Raw genomic sequence first — 22,981 nt, forward strand, 5'->3', positions numbered from 1 at the left:
GTTAAATGACAAAAATTAGGTGTCTATTTACTTGTGACCACTCAGTGTATATACTTTGGTGTATTATTTAATTAAATAAAAATTATTTAGTGCATTACTACCATTAGTAAAAAAAAGTGTGGTTTAGTGTCATCGACAGTTGACAGCAAAAAATGAAAAGAAGACCATGTTAAGTACTTTATTTTTTGTTTTTCATGTTTACTCTTTATTTATTGTTATAAAGGTAATTAAAATGTAAAAATAGGGATCTCGTTTAGGTTAGTTAAGGTTAGATTAGGTAAAATAAATAATAATAATATAATAAAAATGTTTCACAAGGCACGCATGCGAGCAGCTTGTGGGTAATGTAATATTCAATAGCGTAATTTGAACTTCACATTCCTCCAAGTGATTTGCAACTTATAATGGCATGAATAGTAGTAGTTAGATGTGGTTCAAAAGGCAACAAAACAATAAAATTTTAGTATAAATAGATGTATACTGTTACGAGTTTAAAGCTACTTAGCATAAACAAATGTGGTGTCATGTTACAATTTGAAGTCATTCTAGAAAGAAAAAAACAGTAATTTAGATTTATTTGGTAGTTACAAGTTTGGTCAAATTGACCAACTTTGTATAGAGTTAGAGTAGAGAAAATAACAAAAAATATAAAGTTTTACTGAAACAAACGTTTGAAATGTATTTAGGAGGTTTTAGAGATTACACAAATGAAATTTGAGATGAAGAAAAGTATTTTCAATCTTAACATGAAAATCACTTTGCATGTGGTATAGTAAAAAAAATAGTCAATATATTCACTGACAATTTTTTTTGTATGTGAAAGACTTATAATGTTTACTGAAAGTCTGTCAAATTTTGTGAAGATACATGTACTATATTAAAAGTTACTAGTATCAGAACAATAAAGACTTTAACTCTTTCAGCACAGGATCAATCCCTTGGACTGATCTCATAACCATTTAATTCTTTTTATAGTTTTCATGCTATAACTTTTAAATTAGTAAGCATATGTTCATGAAATTTGACAGACTTTCAGTAAACATTACAAGGCTTTCATATGCAAAATATGATTTTTTTTATTAAGTCTTAAGGTTTGTTAAGCAATATTTTTCTCATGCCTTTTTCTTTTTGCATGTTGCTTATCCAACATGCAAAGTAATTTTCATTTTAAGATTAAAAATACTTTTCTGCATCAGAACATTTTCAATTTACACATGCAAAACCTTTATAACATCCAGATACTGAGATAGTTATCAAACATTTCTTCAGAACAAAACTTTATATTTTATCTGTTGTTTTCATTAATGAATCTTTGTACAGGTTTGGTCAAATTAACCAATTCCGTAACTACCATAAAAAATTTGGAAATATATAAATTATGCCTTTTTCGTTCTAAAATGACTAAATTATAACACAAAAATACAAATGTTTAGACTAAATAGCTTAAATCTCATAACATTATACATTTATATATATATATATTTATTATTTTTACTATATTGACCTTTCAGTCATGCCTGGCTAACAATACATAAGTTACAATGATGCAGCGCACGTGCACTCATATTAGAGTATCCAATAATATAAAACTTACCTTTAGTTTTTACTAAGTGACCTGTCTTGGCTGTGTTTTAGTGGACTACTATTTTGTAAAATACAGTCACATTTCTATTATTATGCATAATATATGTATATACATTATTACTATTTCAAATAACTTCTTAAACTTATTTTTCTTAAAAATAAACAAGTAAAGCAAATCTCTTCTAGTTCTGACCTTTGTACTCGTTTGCTGCTTCCCCTAGGTTGCTAAGCCTTATCAAATTTCAAGTGTGGAGGATGTGAAACGAAATAATTTTTTTTAAGTTTTATATATACGTTTGAAAAACCAAAAAAATCATAAATTACTATATCAATACCATAGAACTCAATTATAATTTATCAATTTTTGGAACAAAGCTATATTTGGGTCTAAAAAAATATGAAATTTCGAGTAGACTACTCACCTTACCAGCACAAAGATTTGTATTGAAAGAACAATATGACATCATAATACTTGAAAATGGCTAAGAAAGCCACTAGGGGAACATTTTGAGCTTTAAATTGGTCATTCACATGTCATAGAAAGAATTAAGTGTATATAAAGGAGCATTTCCAGAAATGGAAAGACGTGAGAGGGGCCATTGTGTTTGATTCCATACATGAGTGATATCTAAGCAAATTGAAAAGACAGGAGGTTTTTATTTTATATTCTAGCTTATTAATATCGGTAATTTGAGTTCCTAATTCATACGAAAATATAGACTTTGTATTTTGACATCACAAACATCTATCTTGAAAGTGACACACAAAAATCGATATTTAGGTGTTTTTTTTATATTTACTTTTAAATTAAGAGATCAAATAATGTATAATCCTAAAATTTGAATTATGATCTACAGTTTGATACCAAACTTATTGACATAAATTGATAAAATAATGGTTCAATAAAATTTTGAATTAAGAGATCAAATAATGTATGATACTAAAACTTGAATTATAATCTACAGTTTGATACCAAACTTATTGACATAAATTGATAAAATAGTAGTTCAATAAAATTTTAAATTAGAGTCAACAAATGTGATGATGTGGTCTTTGACCCTTGACCCATGTGGAAAGGATTAAACAAGTACAAAAAGTTCATGTGGTCGATCAAATTGACTGAGCCCATATTGAGAGGAGTTAAAGCTTAAAAAGTTTTAAAAATTATTAGCACAAGATATCTGCTACTACCCAGAAACTAATTTTTCTCTGAAGTTTACTAAAATTTTGCTAAAAATTACTACAGTGAAGTAATTATTTTCTATCATTATCAACTAATCACATAGTCAATTTTAGACAAACATGATAGATTTTGATGGTGGAAATTTTTACTTTTTTACATGTTTAATTTAGTCTTTTATTTTAGGACAACTCTGGCTAACCAAGATGTAATAGCATTTATCAATACCAGGTTTTTGTTCTGGGCATGTTCAGTTAATCTACCAGAAGGATATAGAGGTATGATTTTATAAATTACTTAATGTCATAAGTACTTATAGCAATCAAACTATTTGTTTTTATTGTAATGCATGTGTATCCTAGCAGTACTAACATGCATTTGAAAATCTAGGGCTGATTTTTCCAGTCATGTATATTAAATAAGCATTTAATACATTTTTGAAAATAATAAGGATGTGTTAAAATTGTTCCCCGGTTGGTTAGTGATAACTTTATTAACTTGTTCACTAAAATTAGGGATTCAATTCCCTGCTGGAAACAGAAGAGATAACACATTGTGTAACTTTGATGGAAAAGTATACAAACAAACTCTGTTAATTTTTTTTTGACAGCTTATTGTGTAAACTTCTCACAGACCTGGGTATTTTGCTATTGATAAAATATTTAGCTACTGTGTATGGTTTATTGATTATTAGTTAATTTACATTTTATAGTTTCATATCTAGTGTCTTGTAACAATAAAAAAATTTTGTAATTCAGAGTTTGTCATTTAGACTAAATTAGTTAAAGTTCTTATAAATTCTCAGAAATTTCATGAAAATATTATATTACCCCTGAATTTGAACATGACCTCTATAGCACTTATTAATTATTGATTATTTTAATATTTTGTACATTCTTATATATCATAAAATTATTATAAGAAATTAATTCAGTGCAAAAAAATTATATAATTTCAAACAAATTGATTATTTTGCATTACAAAATTATTGTTAACTTTATAGTTTCTCAAGCCCTACGAGAAAATGGCTATCCATTTTTAGCTGTAATAGTACTCCGAGATAATCGTATGACAGTTGTTGCAAGATTAGAGGGCCCAGTAGACCCAACAGAATTAATACAGAGGCTTCAAAGGATTATGAATGATAATGAAACATCTTTAGTAGCTGCTAGACTTGATAGGTAAGAATTAGATGAATCTGTGTTATTTTTATATCAAATTATTCCAACAGTGGACAAAAGGAACATTCTCATTCTACCTAAAATGTAACATATTGTTTTAACTCTCTCGCCATGGGCAGGTCAGAGTGTGAATATCACAACTTTTTCAAAGAGTTACTTTCAACATTTAATTAAACTACTTTATTATCATGGTGTACGAGTAAACACGGCATTAAAACATAGTCAAATTTTAATATTGTATAAGTTTTAAGTTTTTAATCTTCCAAGGAAATATTTAGAAAAGCTGCAATCTCCCATCGTATGAGACTTGTGACATTTGCTTTGTAGGTCTTCCCTCTTCGCTAATCCCATGCTTCTCTGGGAAGTATGGAAGTTCACGTATAGTACTCATTATAATATAGTTATTACTCAAGTGAAGCATAAATTTTATATCCTTCAATCTTATTTGTTTACAGAGCCATTAATTCTCGTTACAGGCTCAGCTAAGTTTGTGACCCAAAATTGACCTTTATAGTTTCATTACTATTACTTCTAATATGTTTAGTGTATCTTCATGCAATTTTACAAACTTTCAGTAAAAATTAAGTCATTTGTAGACAAAAAAATCAGAATTGTTAATGATAATGAAATATCTGCATGAGAATATGGAGTGAAAGTGTTGACTGCTTTGAGTGCAAAGTGGTTTTTGATTTAAGATTAAAAATACTTTTCTTCATCTGGAAAATCTCAAATTTCATTTGTTTAATTTCAGTAGTATTTTATATTTTCTCTGTTATTTTCTCTTTCCAACCTCTATATGAGGTTGATCAATTTGATGGACATTATAACCATCGAAAAAGAATTTAAACAAATCTAAATTACCCTTTTTTCTTTATAAAATGACTTCAAATTGTAACTCCTAAATAGCTTTAAACTCGTAATGGTATGCATCAGTTTATACTAAAATTTTATCATTTTATTGCCCTTGGAATCATGTCTGACTAATATTTTCCCCACATATGTTTTAAGACACTTAGCAAACATATATAACTCATGTTATCCTATTGAATTACATAATGCATGGGCTACTTGTTTGTTGCTAGTTAGCATACCTAATGAACACATTTTTATTATTAGTTATTTTACCTAATGTTAACCTTGTCTAACCTAAAAATATTTTAATTTTTACATTTTAGTCACTCTTATAATAATAAATAAATAATACATATGAAAAAACAAAATAAAGCTGTTTTTTGCTGTTGACTGTCAATGAAACGTAACCCTACTGTTTTATACTAATCGTATTACTGCACTAAATAATTTTCTATTTAATTAAATAATGCACCAAAGAATACAAAATAATATCATGCAAAAAGCAGACAATGTCTCATAACTATCGCAATTTTTCTGGCTTTCTAACTATGCAACAAAATCTATTAAAAATTCAGCCAAGCTTGTTGATGTGTTTTCTGTGGGAATAAAGTTTGAAGTGGGAGCAAAACAGACAACTCTCTGTACAAAAAAAATAGTAATATGATACATCATTTGATAGATTAAAATCCTGACTTTCTATTGATTATAAGTAATAAAGTATTAAACATCAGAGAGAACTAGTGGCAATTTGTGAAAGAGAGAATATGACAGGTTGGTGTGGCAAGAGAGGCCTGATATTCTAGTTTATGGCTCTGTAACCAAATAAGGTTGAAGGCTATATTTTGAATCCTTAACCCCTTTACTTTCAATGTTTTCCTTAGTTCAGACTAATTTTTCACATCCCATCAAAGTCTTGATCCATTTTCACGAGTATTCAGTCATGTTTATAGAAGTTATCAGGAACATAAGATTTCTTTACTTTCATAATATGCAAATTAACCACAGTGGTAATGTTACACAGCATGTGCCAGAAAATATATTTGTATCTATTTCAGTATATTCTCTAATACAAAAAGCGTAGTATGAAGATGTTTTTTCTCATAAAAAGGTCAAAACCAAGGTAACACTTTGTAAAGGGTTTATACTACCTTAAACTTCATCAACAGTTGAGAGAAAAAAAAAACAGTTAAATATTATATTTCTTATGTTTTATGTGCATTCTTTATTTAGTGTTATAAAAGTAACTAAAATATATCAATTAGAAACTTATTAGGTTAGATAAGATAAAGAAAAATAATAATAAACTTTTTTATGTTGTATGCTTGTTAGTAGCTCATATGTTATGTAATTCGATTGAGCTACACATTTGCCAAGTTATTTACTACTTGTATGGTGGGATTATGAGTTAAACATGTTTCAAAAGGCAGTAAAATGAAGTTTGAGTAGAAACAGATGTATACTGTTGTGATATTTTAGCTATTTAGGATAAACAGATGTTGTTTCCTGTTACAATTTGAAGTCAATCTAGAAAACAGAGTAATTTAGATTTATTTCATATTGTTTTATTGTGGTTATATGGTCATTGAAATTGACTGAGTCTGTATAGAGTTGGGGAAGAGAAAATTATAGATAAATTATAATGTTGTACTAAAAAAAATATTTGAAATTTATTTAGGAGATTTTAAAGATGTCACAAATGAAATTTTACAATTTTCAGAGAAAGAAAAGTATTTTTAATCTTGACACGAAAATCACTTTGCACTTGGAGCAGTAAATGCTTTGGCTCCATATGTTCATGGAGAAATGTTCATTGAAAATACTTCAATAAAAATTCTGATTTTTTGTATACAAAAGACTTGTAATGCTTACTGAGAGCTATTAGAAGTTATAGTATGGAAATTCTAAAGGTCGGTTTGGGTTTAACAAATTTGATCGAATTGACCGAGTCTGTAGTGAGAGAGTTAATTATGTTAGCTACCTATAACCATGTTGTTAATTTGATAACAAGAACACTTCTTTTAAAAGAAAAATCTACATGTAATATTAAGTTTCATAATAGTGTTGTATTTAGATTAGCTTGTACATATACAGTATGCTTAGAATAAACTTTACTAAAAGTATTTAACAAGCAATGAAGGATTATACTTAATCATTTTTCTTGTAAAAGGTTAGAATGTAGGCTAGAAAAAGTGAAAAAAAAATATTACTTTCTAAATATGTAATTTATATGCAGACTACAGCTAAGTATACAGTTAAAAGTTTTGTAAGAAAAAGTAACTTTTAAAGTTCCAAGTCAATTTTTTTTTTTACCAAAAGCATTTAAGCAAACGATGTATTTATTTCCCTGTTTGGGGAAGAGTAAGAAGAGTAAAAGATTTCTACTTTGTAGGACAGTTTTATCCTATTCGATATGGTAACATGAGTTGTACATGTGCCGCCTGACTTACAACTTGCATGGCAAGATTATTAGTTAGACATGGTTCAAAAGTCAACAAAATAACAAAAATTAATAGATGTATATTGCTGGAAGCTTTAAGCTATTTAGAATAAACAATTGTGGTTTTCTAAAAATGTTATTTAGAAAGTTTTAGAGATAACAAAAAATGAAAATTTATCAATTTTCAGATGAAAATTATTTTTAATCTTAAAATCAAAATTACTTTACGTATTGGATAGTCAACATTCCAAAAAAATAATTCACTAGCAAATCTTTATTTAAAAAATCTGATATTTTGTGTACAAAAGCCTTGTACTGTTTACTGATAGTCTGCCAAATTTTGTGAAGATATAGGTACATTATCAAAAGTTATGTTATGACTAATCTCATGGTTACTTTGGTGGTTACATAATAGGTGTATTTCTCCTATCTGTAATCAAAAAGTTAAAGCAATAATGTTAGGCCAAGATCTTTGGTAATGATAGAAATCAAGATATACTTATTTGAGAGTACAGTAATAATTAATGTTCAGTTCAGTATTTGTGATGATAATGGAACTTATGACATAAGGTTGTCAAAGAAAATGAATTTCCCTATGATTAGGTTGTATTAACTCTGTCAGTTTTAATACCCACTGTGTTAATGGTGATTCACTCTTAATCCAAGTAATGTTTAACAAGGCTTGGCATGCATAGATGATTTACTTTAGCCCTTGACCAAATATCTTAAAGCACCGATATAAAGCAGGGATCACACAACTTGGTAAAGTGCCATTCAACTTCACCTTTGAGTTTTATTTTCCCCTGCAGTAAAATTTGACTTGCTTTCATTTTTCAGCTCTATTTGGTGACCTGCCATGCTGAAGGTGACAAAAAGTATCATCACCCACTTGGTTGCCAAACTCTCAACATAAATCAATCATATTGCTGAGATAACTACATGCTTATTCATGTTCTCCAAACTTGGCATGCATAATATAGGTATAAGCAAATCAACATGATCGTTCCAATCTTCCAACTGAGAGTATGTCAATACCAATGCATTAGTTGTTATTGAAATTTTATGTCAAAACAAAAATGAAGTTGACTATATATAGTATTGATAACCGTAATTGAATTATTATTATTAGTGGATCGTGGAAGGGTGTTTTTGATGATTAAGAAAGGTGTTGTATCTTTTTTTGGTACATTAATTGCTATATTTATGAATGGGTTGTTTTTCACAGGAGGTAATTGTTAATTTTGCAGAGTATTTACCATAAAACAGTATATTTTAAATTATTTTTGATCATTCATGTACAAATATAATTTCATTTTAAACATACAGTCAAATCAAATTTATAAACTCTTGCCAATAATAGCATTTTCTATTCATTTGATATATCTCTAACAAATTGTTTAAGTGTAAAACATTCAGAAAAATGTGAATCAAGTTCTGGCTAGAAGCAGAAGGCCAATGAAAAATTAGAAACCAAAAATTTCACAGAATTTTGAATCAGGATGACTTCATTTGGTATGTGTAACTTACCAAGGGATTTGGCACTGCTCATTTTGTATAGATGTAGAAAAGCATTCTATATACATGTGAGAAAAACCACAAATCATGACATGAATTCAAAATTTAAGTTAAAAACTTTAAATAAAAGGAAGAAAAATTCATTGAATTTAGAAAATGTTTTTATAATATTTTGAATGAAGATTCAAATTGCAAAAAATAAAATAGATAAAATGATTTTCCTAGATTCTGAAGAAAAAAATGTTTTTTAATTAGAAAAACGTACATTTATTATTGTTTAACACTTCAAATTGCATAGATACATATGTATTAGAAATAATTAATCCCTAAATAAATTTCCTTTATTAGATGGGTATTTCCACATTTTAAATGCATTTGATACATAAGTGTGAAGTCCTATTTTCAAAAACTTTTTCCTGTTTCCACTTGGAAGGAGAAGTGACTTCTTCCTGTTTTGGGAGCCTGGCTTGTTCCAGTAGCTTTCCATTATTGCATGCTCAAAATTTTTTCTACAACCTTTTTAGGAACATGAAATATATATATAGGCCTGCATGTAAGCAGTCTGGCCACATTTGATGTCTTTTTTATTTTTCAATGGTTGCAATACTCCAGTTTACATCTGATGCTGTGGGCAGCAACTTCCCCATCAGCCTTACATGAGTAAAAATTACTAAAATATGTAGATCTAGAATTGAATCATCTGTGATGCAACACTTGCTGTTATTAAAGACGGCACATCAACTTGTACCTTATGGATTCAGATATTAGCAGCCTTTGGGTTGCATTTTTAACTAACAGCTATACCTATGACTACAGAATTGTACTGAAAAAAGCACTTTCAGACAACAGGAGCTCTACATCACAACTACACTCCAATAAGCCTTCAGGTCAGCATTGTCTTGATACAAGCAGACCTGAAGATGAGTTATAGAAGTTAACCTAAACATCTGTGCCCATCTACTCTCTCATTCAGAGGATTCAGTACTACCAAGGCTGTTGGAATCCATAATCAACCTTCTCTCATGAAGAAAACACAACCAAAGTTATTTGGCAAAAATTAATGACACTTGTATTATTGTTACAATTACATGATTCTTCTAGTAATCAAACAGAAAATTTTATTTTAAAATAATAAAAAATATCCCCTATTATTTTTAATTGATGAATTCTTTTATTTTTTATTATAAACTTCTTTATATACCAGGTTTTTCACAAGTTATCATCTCTGGTTTAGGTATGAACAACCATATAGTTAAAGGGATAACTTTATTTTACTTTAAAAATTACTTTTAGTGTATTTATATTGTTATTATATACATATTATTATCTTGATATTGTTATTTAGTTGTTTTGTTGCTAGACTTAAATTAAAATTTTTAACATTTACTGATTATCTATAGGTAAAGTACTAGTACTTTTATCTGTCTTTCTGCAGCATGTATTGGTTGCTAGAGAGACATCCTGATAAGTTAAATATGAAAATGAATAATTTCTGTATTTTCTTTAATATAAAGGATAGTAATAATGAAATCTTACAATGACTATCATTTTTAATAGACAGGAACGAAGTTTGAATCAAACAATAAGAGAGGAACAAGACCAAGCTTACCTGGAATCATTACGTGCTGACCAAGAAAAAGAAAGGATAAAAAAAGAAGAAGATGAGAGAAAAGAACAGCAAGAAAGAGAGGAACATGAAAAGAAGCTTGCTGAACAATTCAAAAAAGATGCAAGTTATAATGTGATGTTTTTATTAATTATTAATTCAAAATTTCTGTACTAAGTACAATATCTTGATTTTAGCCATGTTAAATAACTGGTTAAGTACAAAAACCGTGTGTAAAGCCATGTGAAATAACTGATTAAGTACAAAATCCGTGTGTAAAGCCATGTTTAATAACTGGTTAAGTACTAAAACTGTGTAAAGCCATATTAAATAACTGGTTAAGTACAAAACTGTGTGTAAAGCCATGTTAAATTACTGGTTAAGTACTAAAATTGTGTGTAAAACCATGTTAAATTACTGGTTAAGTACTAAAATTGTGTGTAAAACCATGTTAAATAACTGGTTAAGTACTAAAACTGTATGTAAAGCCATGTTAAATAACTGGTTAAGTACTAAAACCGTGTGTAAAGCCATGTTAAATAACTGGTTAAATACTAAAACTGTGTGCAAAGCCATGTTAAATCACTGGTTAAGTACTAAAACTGTGTGTAAAGCCATGTTAAATAACTGGTTAAATACTAAAACTGTGTGCAAAGCCATGTTATATCACTGGTTAAGTACTAAAACCGTGTGTAAAGCCATGTTAAATAACTGGTTAAGTACTAAAACTGTGTGCAAAGCCATGTTAAATCACTGGTTAAGTACTAAAACTGTGTGTAAAGCCATGTAAAAGGGTACATAATTTGCAAGCTTAGAAGTGGATTATTTTATTCTTTTTTTGTGTCTCTCTTTTTGTAATATATACCTTATTTTTATAATTTAGTGTCGAAATCATTTATGTGAGGGTGATAAATTGCTAAATTTACCAATATTCAAACAACTTGCTGATTAATTATTTCACGTAAGAATTTAGTTCCTTTTTATAATTTTTTGCTATATTTAAAAATTTTCTTTTTAATAAAATGTTATAATACATATTTGTGTACTTTGATACATATTTCTCATTATATGAAAAGTTGAAAAATATGTAGATATTTATTGCAATTGGTTAAACCCTTATGTATTGTTCAATTTCCAGGAAATAAGAAGACTGAAAGTAGAACTAGCTGATCAGGTTCCAGATGAACCACCACCTAATGAACCAGATACTATTCGTTTGATGATAAAACTACCTGAAGGTCGTAGGTTAGAAAGAAGGTTCAGAAGGGACCATTCACTAAAGGTATGTGTTAATTTCATATATATTTTGTACATTATATTGCATGTTCAAATTGAAAATATTGTTATATTAAAAGTTATTATCTAATATTACTTGACCATATAATAATTTGGTTATCATTAAATTATTGAAAATTTGATAGAATAATATTCTTCAAGTGTGTAGATTTCAGATGATTTACACTAAATGGTCAGTAAATTACAGAACTAATATCATGGAGAGTTGCACTTTATCTCACATGTTGTAACATTCTTTCATGTTATCCACAAATAGCTTTTGAATTATAAGAAACTAATTGTACATGTATTTAGTATGCTGGCAAGTAATAGTACATCAGGTTTTGTGTTGTGCATTAGCAGTAAGAATCATCCACTTACATGCAGGAAAAGAAATGGGTTTTTGGAGCATGCTTAGAAGGAGCAGTGGGGTGATAGGTATAGCTGACTCCCTTTATGCAGTAGAACCCAATATTCATTCCTCGATTTGGACATGACAGTGATCAGTCGTCTTGCTCACAATTTTTTTTATCTAATTTGGTGTACAAGGTTTTTGAACTTTAGAAATTTGACTTCAAAAATTTCTTCACTGATTTTGTTTGGATTTGAAAAATTTTTTGATTTGGAAATTTCTTTTTGATTTTCAAGTTATTTTTGCTTGGATTTGACAGATAACTTGGAATTGATTTTTTCGTATATTTAAGTGAATTTTGTGAATGACTTAATTATGAATTTAGAGTTATAAATCGCTACTACTACAGCTTCAGACAGAATTAGTAACCAACAAATTAACACAATGGCTTCAGGTCCAATGTTAGTGGCTGATGATATTTTAGCCCTTGTGTTTGTGAGATGTCTTCCCTCATGCAGGCTGAATGGTCTCCTGTCCATCAACCACTTCTCCCCTTCTCGGGAGAGCTGGAACAATATGATGAGATTTGTACAGTCTTTTTCATTTCCTTCCTTTGCCATGCAGTCTGATTCTCAGACCATGGATGTGCCTTGACCTTCATCTACATTTGTGTAGGTAGTTTGACAGGTATGTTCTATTTTGTCTTAGTCTCCCATGTCTTATAACACATCTCCTTCACTTTTGACAGAAGCACATACTACCGAATATTTTGTCCTTCCTCCCTCACCTAACATCAGGGTCAAAGCTGAGCTTTTTCCACAGCACTTGTCTTTGGGGGTCAGCATGCCACATCCCCCAAGCATAATAGAGGCTCATGCTTTGACTTACCATTATTCGGCATATCCTTTTCTGGATACTTAACATTTGATTTCAATCCTCCCTGTCAGACCCTGTCATTTCTGTGCATTTTTCATAGACACAGTTTTCCTTTGCCTGGCATTGACATCTTTCTTTCATTACCTTTCTTCCATGCACCTTTTGTCTGAGGCTATACGTCGTTCCCCTGAGGAGTTTTAGGGAGATACCTGTTCCTTTCTCTTCTCCATGTTGGTATGCTTATCATCTTCAGCCCTTTCCCTTCACACTTAGCTCCTTTGTTGTTGAGACCTCTTTGGTAGGGATGACCGCACAACTCTTGTGTGCTTCCTCCCTACCTCTTTACATAATTTATACATGGCCCCCATTTTCATGCCAAATGTTTTTTGGGGAGGGTATTCCTATTTGCATACTTCCTTCTCACTTTTAGCCTCTTGTTTATCACAACTGTCCACTACTCCTGTTCCTGTGTCATGACCACCTCCTTCATCCCCCATACCTCTTCCTTCCTCACAAGTCACACCTTCATGTGATACTATTCTTCACCACCGACCTGCGTGCCACCAACTGTATAGGTGACTGTCATATTGGATCAGGTCCAGATTGCTTCTGTTTTTGAACATTTGGGAGTAATTTACTACTGACCCTTAGGTTCTTCAGGTTTTATCAGAAGGACTCTCCCTTCATTTCCTTTCGACACCTCCCCTATCTCTCTTTTATGTTCCTTCCCTCTCTCCATCTACTCAAAGACACTAAAGAATCATTAGTTCCTACTCTTCGTGGTTTCTATTCTCGTCTTTGCCCGACTTCATTCACATGGGCTTAATTTCCATCGTTATATGGATGACTAGCTACTTTTAGATGCTTTGCTTTCATCCTCTTCCATCAACAAGTGGTTTCTTCTCTAGGAAGCTGCGCTGATGGGTTGGCTGGTAAAGGTGGAGAAGTACATTTTCACACTAACTCAATATCTCGTTCACCTTGGGGTATTCTTAAACTCCCATCTCTGTTGGGGCCCAACCTTCTCCCTGTCTGCATTCCATGGAGTTTTCGATTTAGAAGGTGCAATCCTCACCTTTTCTTTCTGTGGGAGAGGGTCTTTCTCTTATGGAGACTTGGGCTACCTTGGAGGCTCTTATTCCCCGTGACGTGCCAACATGTGGTCTTCTCAGTGGGTCCTTCAGGATCATTGGAACCTCACCAGAGATCCACTGGATTACTTGGTGTCCCTTTTGTCCAGAGTCATTTTACCTAGTGATTGTACAGGGACAACACAACGGCTGATGTCCCTCTTCCTTCTCCATGATCACAGGAGCATCTTTTTACAGATGCTTCTCTTTTGGTCTTTGGTCAGGTTAAGTGTCAACATCAGGGTTCTGGAACTCGTGGTTGTTTGTCATGTAACAGATCATTTCATGTCGTTTTTGAGGGGCAAAAAGTGATGATCCACTCCAACAACTCTTAATGTTGTCTCTTAATCAATTGACAAGGGGCATCTAAATACAGTCACTGTGTCTTTACACATTGGACATTTTTTTTTCATTATTCAAACCACTCCATGTCAAGTCCTTGAGGCTCCGTTATGGCCAGCTCAACCTTGGTTCCTTTTGCTTACTCCTCTTCAGTTGTTACCACTGTTACCTCTTCCTCTTCCCTATCAACCTCATTTGGCTGTTTTTCATCTGTACATTCCCACCCTCTGGCTTCATGCATGGCTTTTGCCTTGTCTTTTGCATGAGGTTCCATACTTTCCACCTGGGTAGCATCCCTTTTTCCCACTCTGTCCATACCTCTTCCTTGTACTGACATAAGTGGCATTTTTTTTCATCAATGGTGAATTCATCAGAGATTTATCCCTTCCTTTCCTTCACCTATATAAATTTTTTACCTGACTTTTCAATAATAGTTTTTCTGTTTCAACCATTGCTGGTTATAGAACTGCATTATTGCCTACCTTTCATTTTTTCTGATTCCACCATGTTTTTTTCTCTCCTGGTATTTCACTCTTGTTTCATTCTTTTCATCTCCACACCCTCCATGACCTACTCCCTTTCTGGATTGGGATCTTAATGTTGTTTTCCATGTCCTTTCTCTTCCTCCATTTGAACCTTTGGCTTCCTGTTCCCTTCTTTTCGTTGCATATTCCTGTTCTGATCCCAGTTGACCCCATGTGTCCAGTTAGGGCTCTGCGATCTTATGTGGCTCACGTGGCTTCTTTCCGTTGTTCCTGTTTCCATTTATTTATACATTGGAATCCTTCTGTTTCTTGGTACCTTGTCTCCTGACTCCTGTCGTATTTTCTGTGTATCCACCACCAGATTTGTCACCTCACAATGTCTTTGGCTGCTTGTCTTCATCATACTTTGGAGGAAATTATCCAAGCTGTCATGTGGAACGTGCCTCATATTTTCATGTCACATTATCTGCATTGTCTGGTGGTTACCCTCTCAACTGGATATCATCTCCCTCTTGTTGCCATCCTTCACTCATCAATTCATCTTTGAGTAGCTAGGTGTCATTTTTCTTCTTTATTTCATAATACAGCAAGCTCCTTTGCATTTCTTTTTTGGATCCTGCTCTGTGGTAAGTGGTGCCTGTCCAAGTATACTAATTCTATCTGTACTGTGCAACCTTTTATCATTGCTCACTGTTGAGATCAGGTGTTCCACAAGAATGTTTGTAAGTTCATCCTTGCAGTGTTTTGCTTTGTAAATATGTTTGTTCTGGACCTTACACTCGTGGAATAACTAATTAAAGCAAAAAGGACTGCTATCGTTTCCTGCAGTTCTTTTGATCTTACAAGTCTGGTCAGTCTGCTTTTCAAAATAAGATTTGCAGTCACCAATTGCATTTTCTCCAGTGATGTGTTTCTCTTGGCTCTCCATCACATTTTTTCCCCCCTTCTACTAGTGGAGTATGGGATTTGTTACCACTTATCAGCTTCTAGCTGCTCAGGTGGTAGACCATGGAGGCTTCCTCCCGAATGTGTTTGATTCCACTCAGTTGAGATTATGGCAGTGGTATTCTGCAGATGTAGGTGGCATGACTATCCTCCTGTTGCAGATCTGATGTAAGATTCCAGATGCCGTATGATGTGGACTGGATTTTTCTGTCACATTTCTGTATGCAGTTCACCCCTCTGACTGGGAACACTCCCTCCCACCACTGCCTGGGTGTTGATTCTTGGGTGACTGGTGTTGGTTGGAGCCTGATCAGTCAACATAAGTCCTCACATGTGAGTGGGCTGAGACCCTCTTTCTACTGCAAACTGGACAATACATTTCCCATACCACATGGTTTTGGAATGGAGTTCACCCTTCATATAGCATTTCCACCTTCCTATTACCTGAATGTTGGTTTATGAGGGATACTGGTGTTGGTTATGCACACATAACAGCTTGGGTTCCTGGAATGGAAGAACTTTTTTCCCTTTTGATTCCTGGGTCTGAGGTGAATTGTAGAGGACACTCCTCCTATTGTGGGGCGATTGATCCAATCTCAATGCTGCTGGTTTTGGACTAGAGTTGACCTCTTGCTTGTGGTCTGATGCTCCTTAGCCACTCTACACAAATAGCACTTTTTCAGTTTTGCTTCATATTCTGCCCATTTCATGACACATTCATTCATCTCATGCAAAGAGTATACCTGGTTCAGATGTGGTGTGGTTTCCCATGTTTCCTCTACATTGAGATTTCACACTCCCAGAGTCCTCTTCTGACATTTTCTCACGGAGGCTCATCTTGGTAACTTTTACACTGGGTCAGTGTGGGATTCTAGCTGTTTTGTAAGAGTAGATAAGTTATCAGTTCAAAAGTTAATATTTTCACACACTGAAATAGATTTCTGATAGATACCTATGCTCACACTTCCCACCCATCCTCTCCACTTCTGGTGAGTTTTTTTCAGAAGGTTGTGTCACACTCCTATTGTGGAGGGTTGTTGCATGCTTATTTGCATACATTACCACAACATAGTTGTGCCACGTGGAGATTAGTGGGAGTATAAAAGCTAGTGGCAGGCAAAAATTTTGTGCATATAGAGGGGGCAGTACAAATCAAGGAAAGCTGTTTTGTGAGATAAGGTGACTATTTATCAGAAATATATTTTCAGTGTAGGAAAATATTAACTTTGAAACTACAGTTTTTTAGATGATTTTATAATAGGAGGTCTTTTGGTTTTATTTTATATGCTACATGTGAATATGCTTAGATTTATTGGAGGTCATATAGTTTGTGAACATTATAAATGCTAACTTACACGATTACTCTCAATAAAGTATATATTGATATACAGTATACTTTTTGTTAAAATTGTGAGATCACCTACAGTTGCAGTATATCTTTTGGAGTTGTGTAATAGATTGTGTAATAGTACAGGCTAAACTGTAAACAAGAATTGGTATGAAATGCAGTGCATTTGAATTAAGTACAATATAGGTTTGTCCCTTATCATATGTAATTTTTAGACATACATTTTACTATTATATTTAAAATGTTAGCCAATGGTACTGAATTTATGGTTACATAGCCTTACCTAGTTTTGCTTTCATGATCCTTACTCTTTTCATTATTTTTTTGAATTAAGCATCATGTAATTAGACTCCATTCAATAGAGTTCTTTTCAGAAATGGCACCCAACTGAAACAACTGGTTTCTTGGTTCCTTCACTCTGGGCAATTACAATCTAATGAGTAGACATGCAAAACTAGTTTACATACCAGTGACAGATGCTGCAACAATATATTTGGTTTTCCAAAATCAGATTGACAAACACCAAAAGTATATTCCACCCATCCCTCACCTCTTTGTTTGAGAACAACTTATAAGACAAACAAAACTGAGGAGGTCTTCTTAAAACCTCAAAATATCAACAGTACAAAAAAATGTTCCTAAACTTTACTTGGAAGAAATGCTTAAAACAAGTAGTCACCAGTTGGCTCCTTAAGAAATATTGTTAGGTGCTCTTTAACAAAAAAAAAAAAAAAAGGGAAGCTTCTGTGACTGTTTTAGTCACAGTGTAGAAAATTGATTTATTTATTGCATCTCTTTTATTCTTTTTCAGATACTTTTAACATTTCAATAAAAAGCTTTACTTTTAATCTGAATTTTTAAACAAGTCTAGAGCTGAAGTTGCAACATATAAGTACATCATTTAAAGCTAGCATTGTGATCAAGCCATTCTTTGGTTTTGATGTAACAATCATTAAATTTGTAGTTACTTGCCTTTATAGGTATTTCTGTGTCCATGAAACTTCACTAATTTTATTCAAAGCTGCTGATTGTTAAATGCTTATTGGTAAAACAAAAATTGAGAATTTTTCCAACCAATAAGTAATCATAATAAAAATAATATGTTTTTATTAAGCACCAAATCACTATAGTAATGTTTGATATTTTTTATTGAGTAGGGTTTCTACAGAGTTTTTAAAGAAAACTGTTAAAGTGCATTAAATATTGCAATTCTGACAGGGTAAAAAGTTAACTCCTGTTCATTATAGAAACTGAAATTTAGTCACCAAATATACTGGCATTTTTTATCTATTCAACCTGAGAACAAGTTATATGGTGTAAGTTATTGTAGTGCCATTTGTATTAATGTTAGTTTGAACTTTAGAAAAATATTTTGAGGAGTATAACTAATTTTTATATAAATGACACTACACTTTCTCCTTCCTGTTGATAAAGTATGCAGAGTTTATAATTGTAAATATCTAGGTTTACATTTCAGAACTATTCTGTTTTAAATCTGTTTCTAATCTATGCATATAGGTAAGCAAGTACATCTATTTTGGTTTTGTGGTAGGCCCAGCATTGATGACAGTAATTTTGTAATTTTTCAGTACCTATACTACTTTGTGTTTTGCCATGATCAGTCACCGGATAGCTTCCAAATTGTGACTAATTTTCCACGCAGAGTCCTTCCGTGTGAGCCCACCAGAGAATGTCCTGAGCCACCGTCCTTCCGAGAGGCTGGACTAAGCCAGTCAGAGATGCTGTTTGTTCAAGATCTTGATACATAAAAAAACACCATTTTTGCAGGTGCTAGATAATTCTATTGTTTTTTGTTTTTTTTCAGAATGAATTAGTCAATGTGGTGTAAATCCAGATGAAAATATAATTTCTTAAAGGAAAACAGGACAGTATTTGTTGACTCTAAATTTAATTTCTTGTGGATAAATATATAGAAGTGGGCATGTATTATTATACTAACAACTGCAACAGGTAGGAAGACAATACATCTATGGATGCTTTTGTAGTGTGGATATGTTCAGGTAGTTATCTAAATTAATTATGGAAGAACGTTTTAACTCATATGCTTTAAAAATCAGGCTTATCTTGATTCTGTTTACTGCTTTACAAATGTTTAGAAAATGCTTAACATTTTCTGGTGTAACTTGTTTTGAGAATAAGTTTGAAAGTAGGTTTTAGAGTTGATGCAGATTATTTCTTGTGAGTGTAGCAGTAGAAAGGCTTATTTGAAACACACACAAACTTTAATATTTGTTTATTTGGTAGTGAACTTATTTCATTGCTTCGAGGTGTGTATGCAATTGTCAAAGACAGCAAATAACCTGTTTTATAGAGAGCCTTGGACACTGTAAAATAAATGTGGTTTTTATCCCAGAATCCTTTCTTTTTTTCCAAATTAATTATCTCTTGAGCTGTAAGTGTATTAATCATTCCATAATATACATGAGTAAAATAAAAAACTGTAAGGTTACTAAGCAGTTACTCTAAATTTGCATGCATCTAAATGAAAATGAAAGATTGTGTTGAAGTTGTATCAGATGTTGTTTCAAATGTGCTTGTTTGAAGCACGTTGAAATAAAGACATATTTAACAATAAATTGTATGTTGATATTTATTCTACACATCAATTACTACAGTAACAAATACAACAGACATATATTAAATATGTAAATAAATTTTACATGCTTTGGCTTAGACTACTGTTTCTTTTTGTAATATTAGACTTTATATCTTAATACTATGGATGTGTTTGTGTATATATCATCTCTAGAGGCCACCAAGTGTCACTGCGGTATGTCTGCAGACTTACAATACTAGAAACCAGGCTTTGATACCTGTGGTAGGTAGAACACAGATAGCCCTTTGTGTAGCTTTGAACTTAACTACAAATAAACAACAGTCTCTAGAAAAATATTTTGATATACAATAGCATATTTAGATTTATATCACCATAATAAAAACGGATATTTCAAAATAACATCTAGAATGTTTCATGAAACAAATTTTTATCACCATATCAAACTAATGTTAGTTGTTAAGTTTCATTAAGAAAATACTCGCATTGAAATGAAGTATTAAGTTAATAAAGCACCCCAGCCATCCAATGTAAGAACTCAATAACTGTGTGTAAACAATTCAAATTTAATTAACAAGCATTAATATAAAGCTTAGAAATTACCTAGTAAACTTCAGTGTATTTCAAGGTTATAAACTTTGTGTGAAATGTTCAAGACATGAAAAGTTTACATTCACATGTAGTTCACTATAGGAGTGCTGTAAAGAAATCAGTAACAGAGAAATATATTTACTCTGTTTAGCAAATATGTAAAATGTTAATAAAAGTCATTTATAAAAAAAAAGTTAATTTTATATTGATCCATACAATTGAATAACATCAAAAAGTTTTGGACAGTGCATATTCATTAAAATATACATGCTATGATTAATTATAATTATTTATTTTATAAATTATAATTTTTAACGCTATACTCTTTATTCAGTTTATTAAGGTTTTTCAAGAAAAAGAGTGTATAATAGTATTTCCACTACACTACACTTTGCTTGATAACAAGAGTTCATCAGGCTGGCTTGGACACAATAAACAGAGTAGTAGTCAGAACACTTTAAATAAACCATTTGCTACAACAGAATGGCTTATATAAAGATTAAAAAAATATAATAGGCCTAATACATATGTTTTATGCCAATTATAATTAATTATAATAATATTTTGCCAGCCCACGAAAGGCAGTCATAACATTTATGTTTTAAATTTGGTACCATTTTTCAGAGACTGGTTGTGTTATTGTGCTTGGCTGCAGATTGAAAGCTTCATAGTGGATATGCCTTTGAACAGTGCTCTCTCTTAGCTGTGGGACATTATAATTGTGCCAGTAAATCATGGTTAAAAGTAGTCAAGTAAGCAGCAAGTTCCCTCTAGTCAACAGTTTTAAATTAGGGATGGCTGCTTTTGAATTTGGGGTATGTGCCAAATCATTTACCCAGCAACAAAAATTTAGACCCTTTATGTTTTTAACTTTGTTGATGCAAGTCTGTTTTAATACATAAACTTTAAACAATAGTATAATATTTCACTGTTAGAATAAAGTGGTACGGGTACAATGTCAGTGACTTGGTGTGCAGAGAAAAAGATCTATAGGGTATGATTACATGAACCTTTTGAATTGCATCTTAATAAATCTGCTGTATTCGTTTGTTGATTAGGCTCTTCCAAAGTTTTACTTTTTTATCTTGTGGTTCAGTATTAATGATGCTCTTCATCTTCAATTCTGCATTTCTACTAGAAATATTTTGAGAAAAGACAGCTGGTCACATTTGATTAGAACAGCCCTAACTTCTTTATAAAAAAATTTGGTAATCAACAGATTAAAAATCATATTATATTGAAGCATTTAGGGCTAGTAAGCAAAATGCAAGTATGAATTTTCAAGTTTTTTATTCATTTCACAATTTCATGTTACATATTACTTTTAATTTTCAATACTGATAAAAGTCGCCAGGTTTGGCAGCAGACTTTACTTAAAATCTCTAGATGCCTACCCTGTAGATAAATATTGAAAAATGTCGCTACCACAGCAGCTTCGTGTTAATTTGGCATGGCAATTGTCACTCAGGTCATCAAAGAGACCGACACGGTCATGCCGACATATCCTGCGACAGTGTGGTCGGTGCGTTCTTTTTAGGGTTAACATTTCTGGTTACTCGTTATAATTTGTTGTCATTCTAGAAGGAAAAAAATCGTAATTTATATCTATTTCCTAAGTTTTTATGGTGGTTACGTAGTCGGTCAAATCTACTAAACCTACACTGAGATACAATAGTGAAAATAACAGATTAAATATAGTTTTTTCTAAACAAAAACATTTTATAATTATCTGTTATCTGCATAAAAATATCTTAAAATCAAAATTACTCTGCATGTTGGACGGCCAACATTCGAAAAGAAAAAATGCACGAGCAAATCATTAATTAAATCTTAAAACAAAAATCTGATATTTCGTATACGAAAGTCTTGTAATGCTTATTGATAATGTGCAAAATTTTTTGAATATACGCATACTGTGTTAAAAGTTATAGTATTCTCTTGACTGTGATTGCATAACTTTGAAGGCTGGTCCATCGTCTCCTGATTTTGACTCTTCTTCCTCCCCTCCCTACTAAACATGGCACTGCAATGTTTGTCATGTGTAGGACTATACCCACCAAATTAAGAAAAGTACATTTCGATACAAAATGCTATACGCGATAGATTAATGGACATGGCCTTGAGAGGAGTTGGTGTACACACTAGACTGTAAATGGTACATAACCTTTACATGTAATCTAGTTCAAGTTAATAAAATAGAGAGCGTCTCAACCAATACCATCTCTTATATCCACAGCCAAGTGATTGAACCTTGGTATTCGGTGAAAGTCTTCGTTTGGCACTGAATATAGCAAATATAGTGTAGTATATATTTTTTGTAGTACAATCCTCTTTACTTTCAATCATCAGTTCTTAGAAGTGTATCCAGGACCAGATTAAGGCGGGGACTGGTCATAACAGATGTATTATAGCCAAAAAAGAAAGATATATGTTCAGTGTGAGTTTGAGAAAGATGTACATATATACACCTAGAAAAAAGTTAAGCACCCCCAAATATTTTTCAGGATTGCTTATTGAAAATAAGGTTTAATTTTCATGATGTTGAGCAATGTTCATAATTTCAAACATAATTAAAAGGATGTGAGCTTTCAGGTGTGACATTTAAATCAGGCGCGTTTTTTCCCCCCGTGCAACTTGCTCCCTTCTTCACGTCCAATATGCACTATTTTCTCGTGCATCAAATCCGTATTTAAGTCCCGAATTTCTG

At 31.9% G+C, this 22,981-nt stretch overlaps 1 protein-coding gene across 2 annotated transcripts in view; it reads left to right on the forward strand.

Moving 5' to 3' along the window:
- The window catches only part of LOC106459256 (FAS-associated factor 2-like), a 54,551-nt gene extending 34,846 nt beyond the window's left edge, over nt 1–19,705 (forward strand). For both annotated transcript variants that reach the window (XM_013918855.2, XM_022385713.1), the window contains exons 8-12: nt 2,951–3,042; nt 3,768–3,945; nt 10,307–10,478; nt 11,494–11,637; nt 18,698–19,705. In XM_013918855.2, the coding sequence (XP_013774309.1) occupies nt 2,951–3,042; nt 3,768–3,945; nt 10,307–10,478; nt 11,494–11,637; nt 18,698–18,877 (766 nt within the window). In that variant the 3' untranslated portion in view covers nt 18,878–19,705. The remainder of the gene's footprint in view (nt 1–2,950; nt 3,043–3,767; nt 3,946–10,306; nt 10,479–11,493; nt 11,638–18,697) is intronic.
- The last annotated feature ends 3,276 nt before the right edge of the window (nt 19,706–22,981 follow it).

This window comes from Limulus polyphemus, unplaced genomic scaffold, assembly GCF_000517525.1.
Source record: "Limulus polyphemus unplaced genomic scaffold, Limulus_polyphemus-2.1.2 Scaffold582, whole genome shotgun sequence".
Taxonomy (NCBI): domain Eukaryota; kingdom Metazoa; phylum Arthropoda; class Merostomata; order Xiphosura; family Limulidae; genus Limulus; species Limulus polyphemus.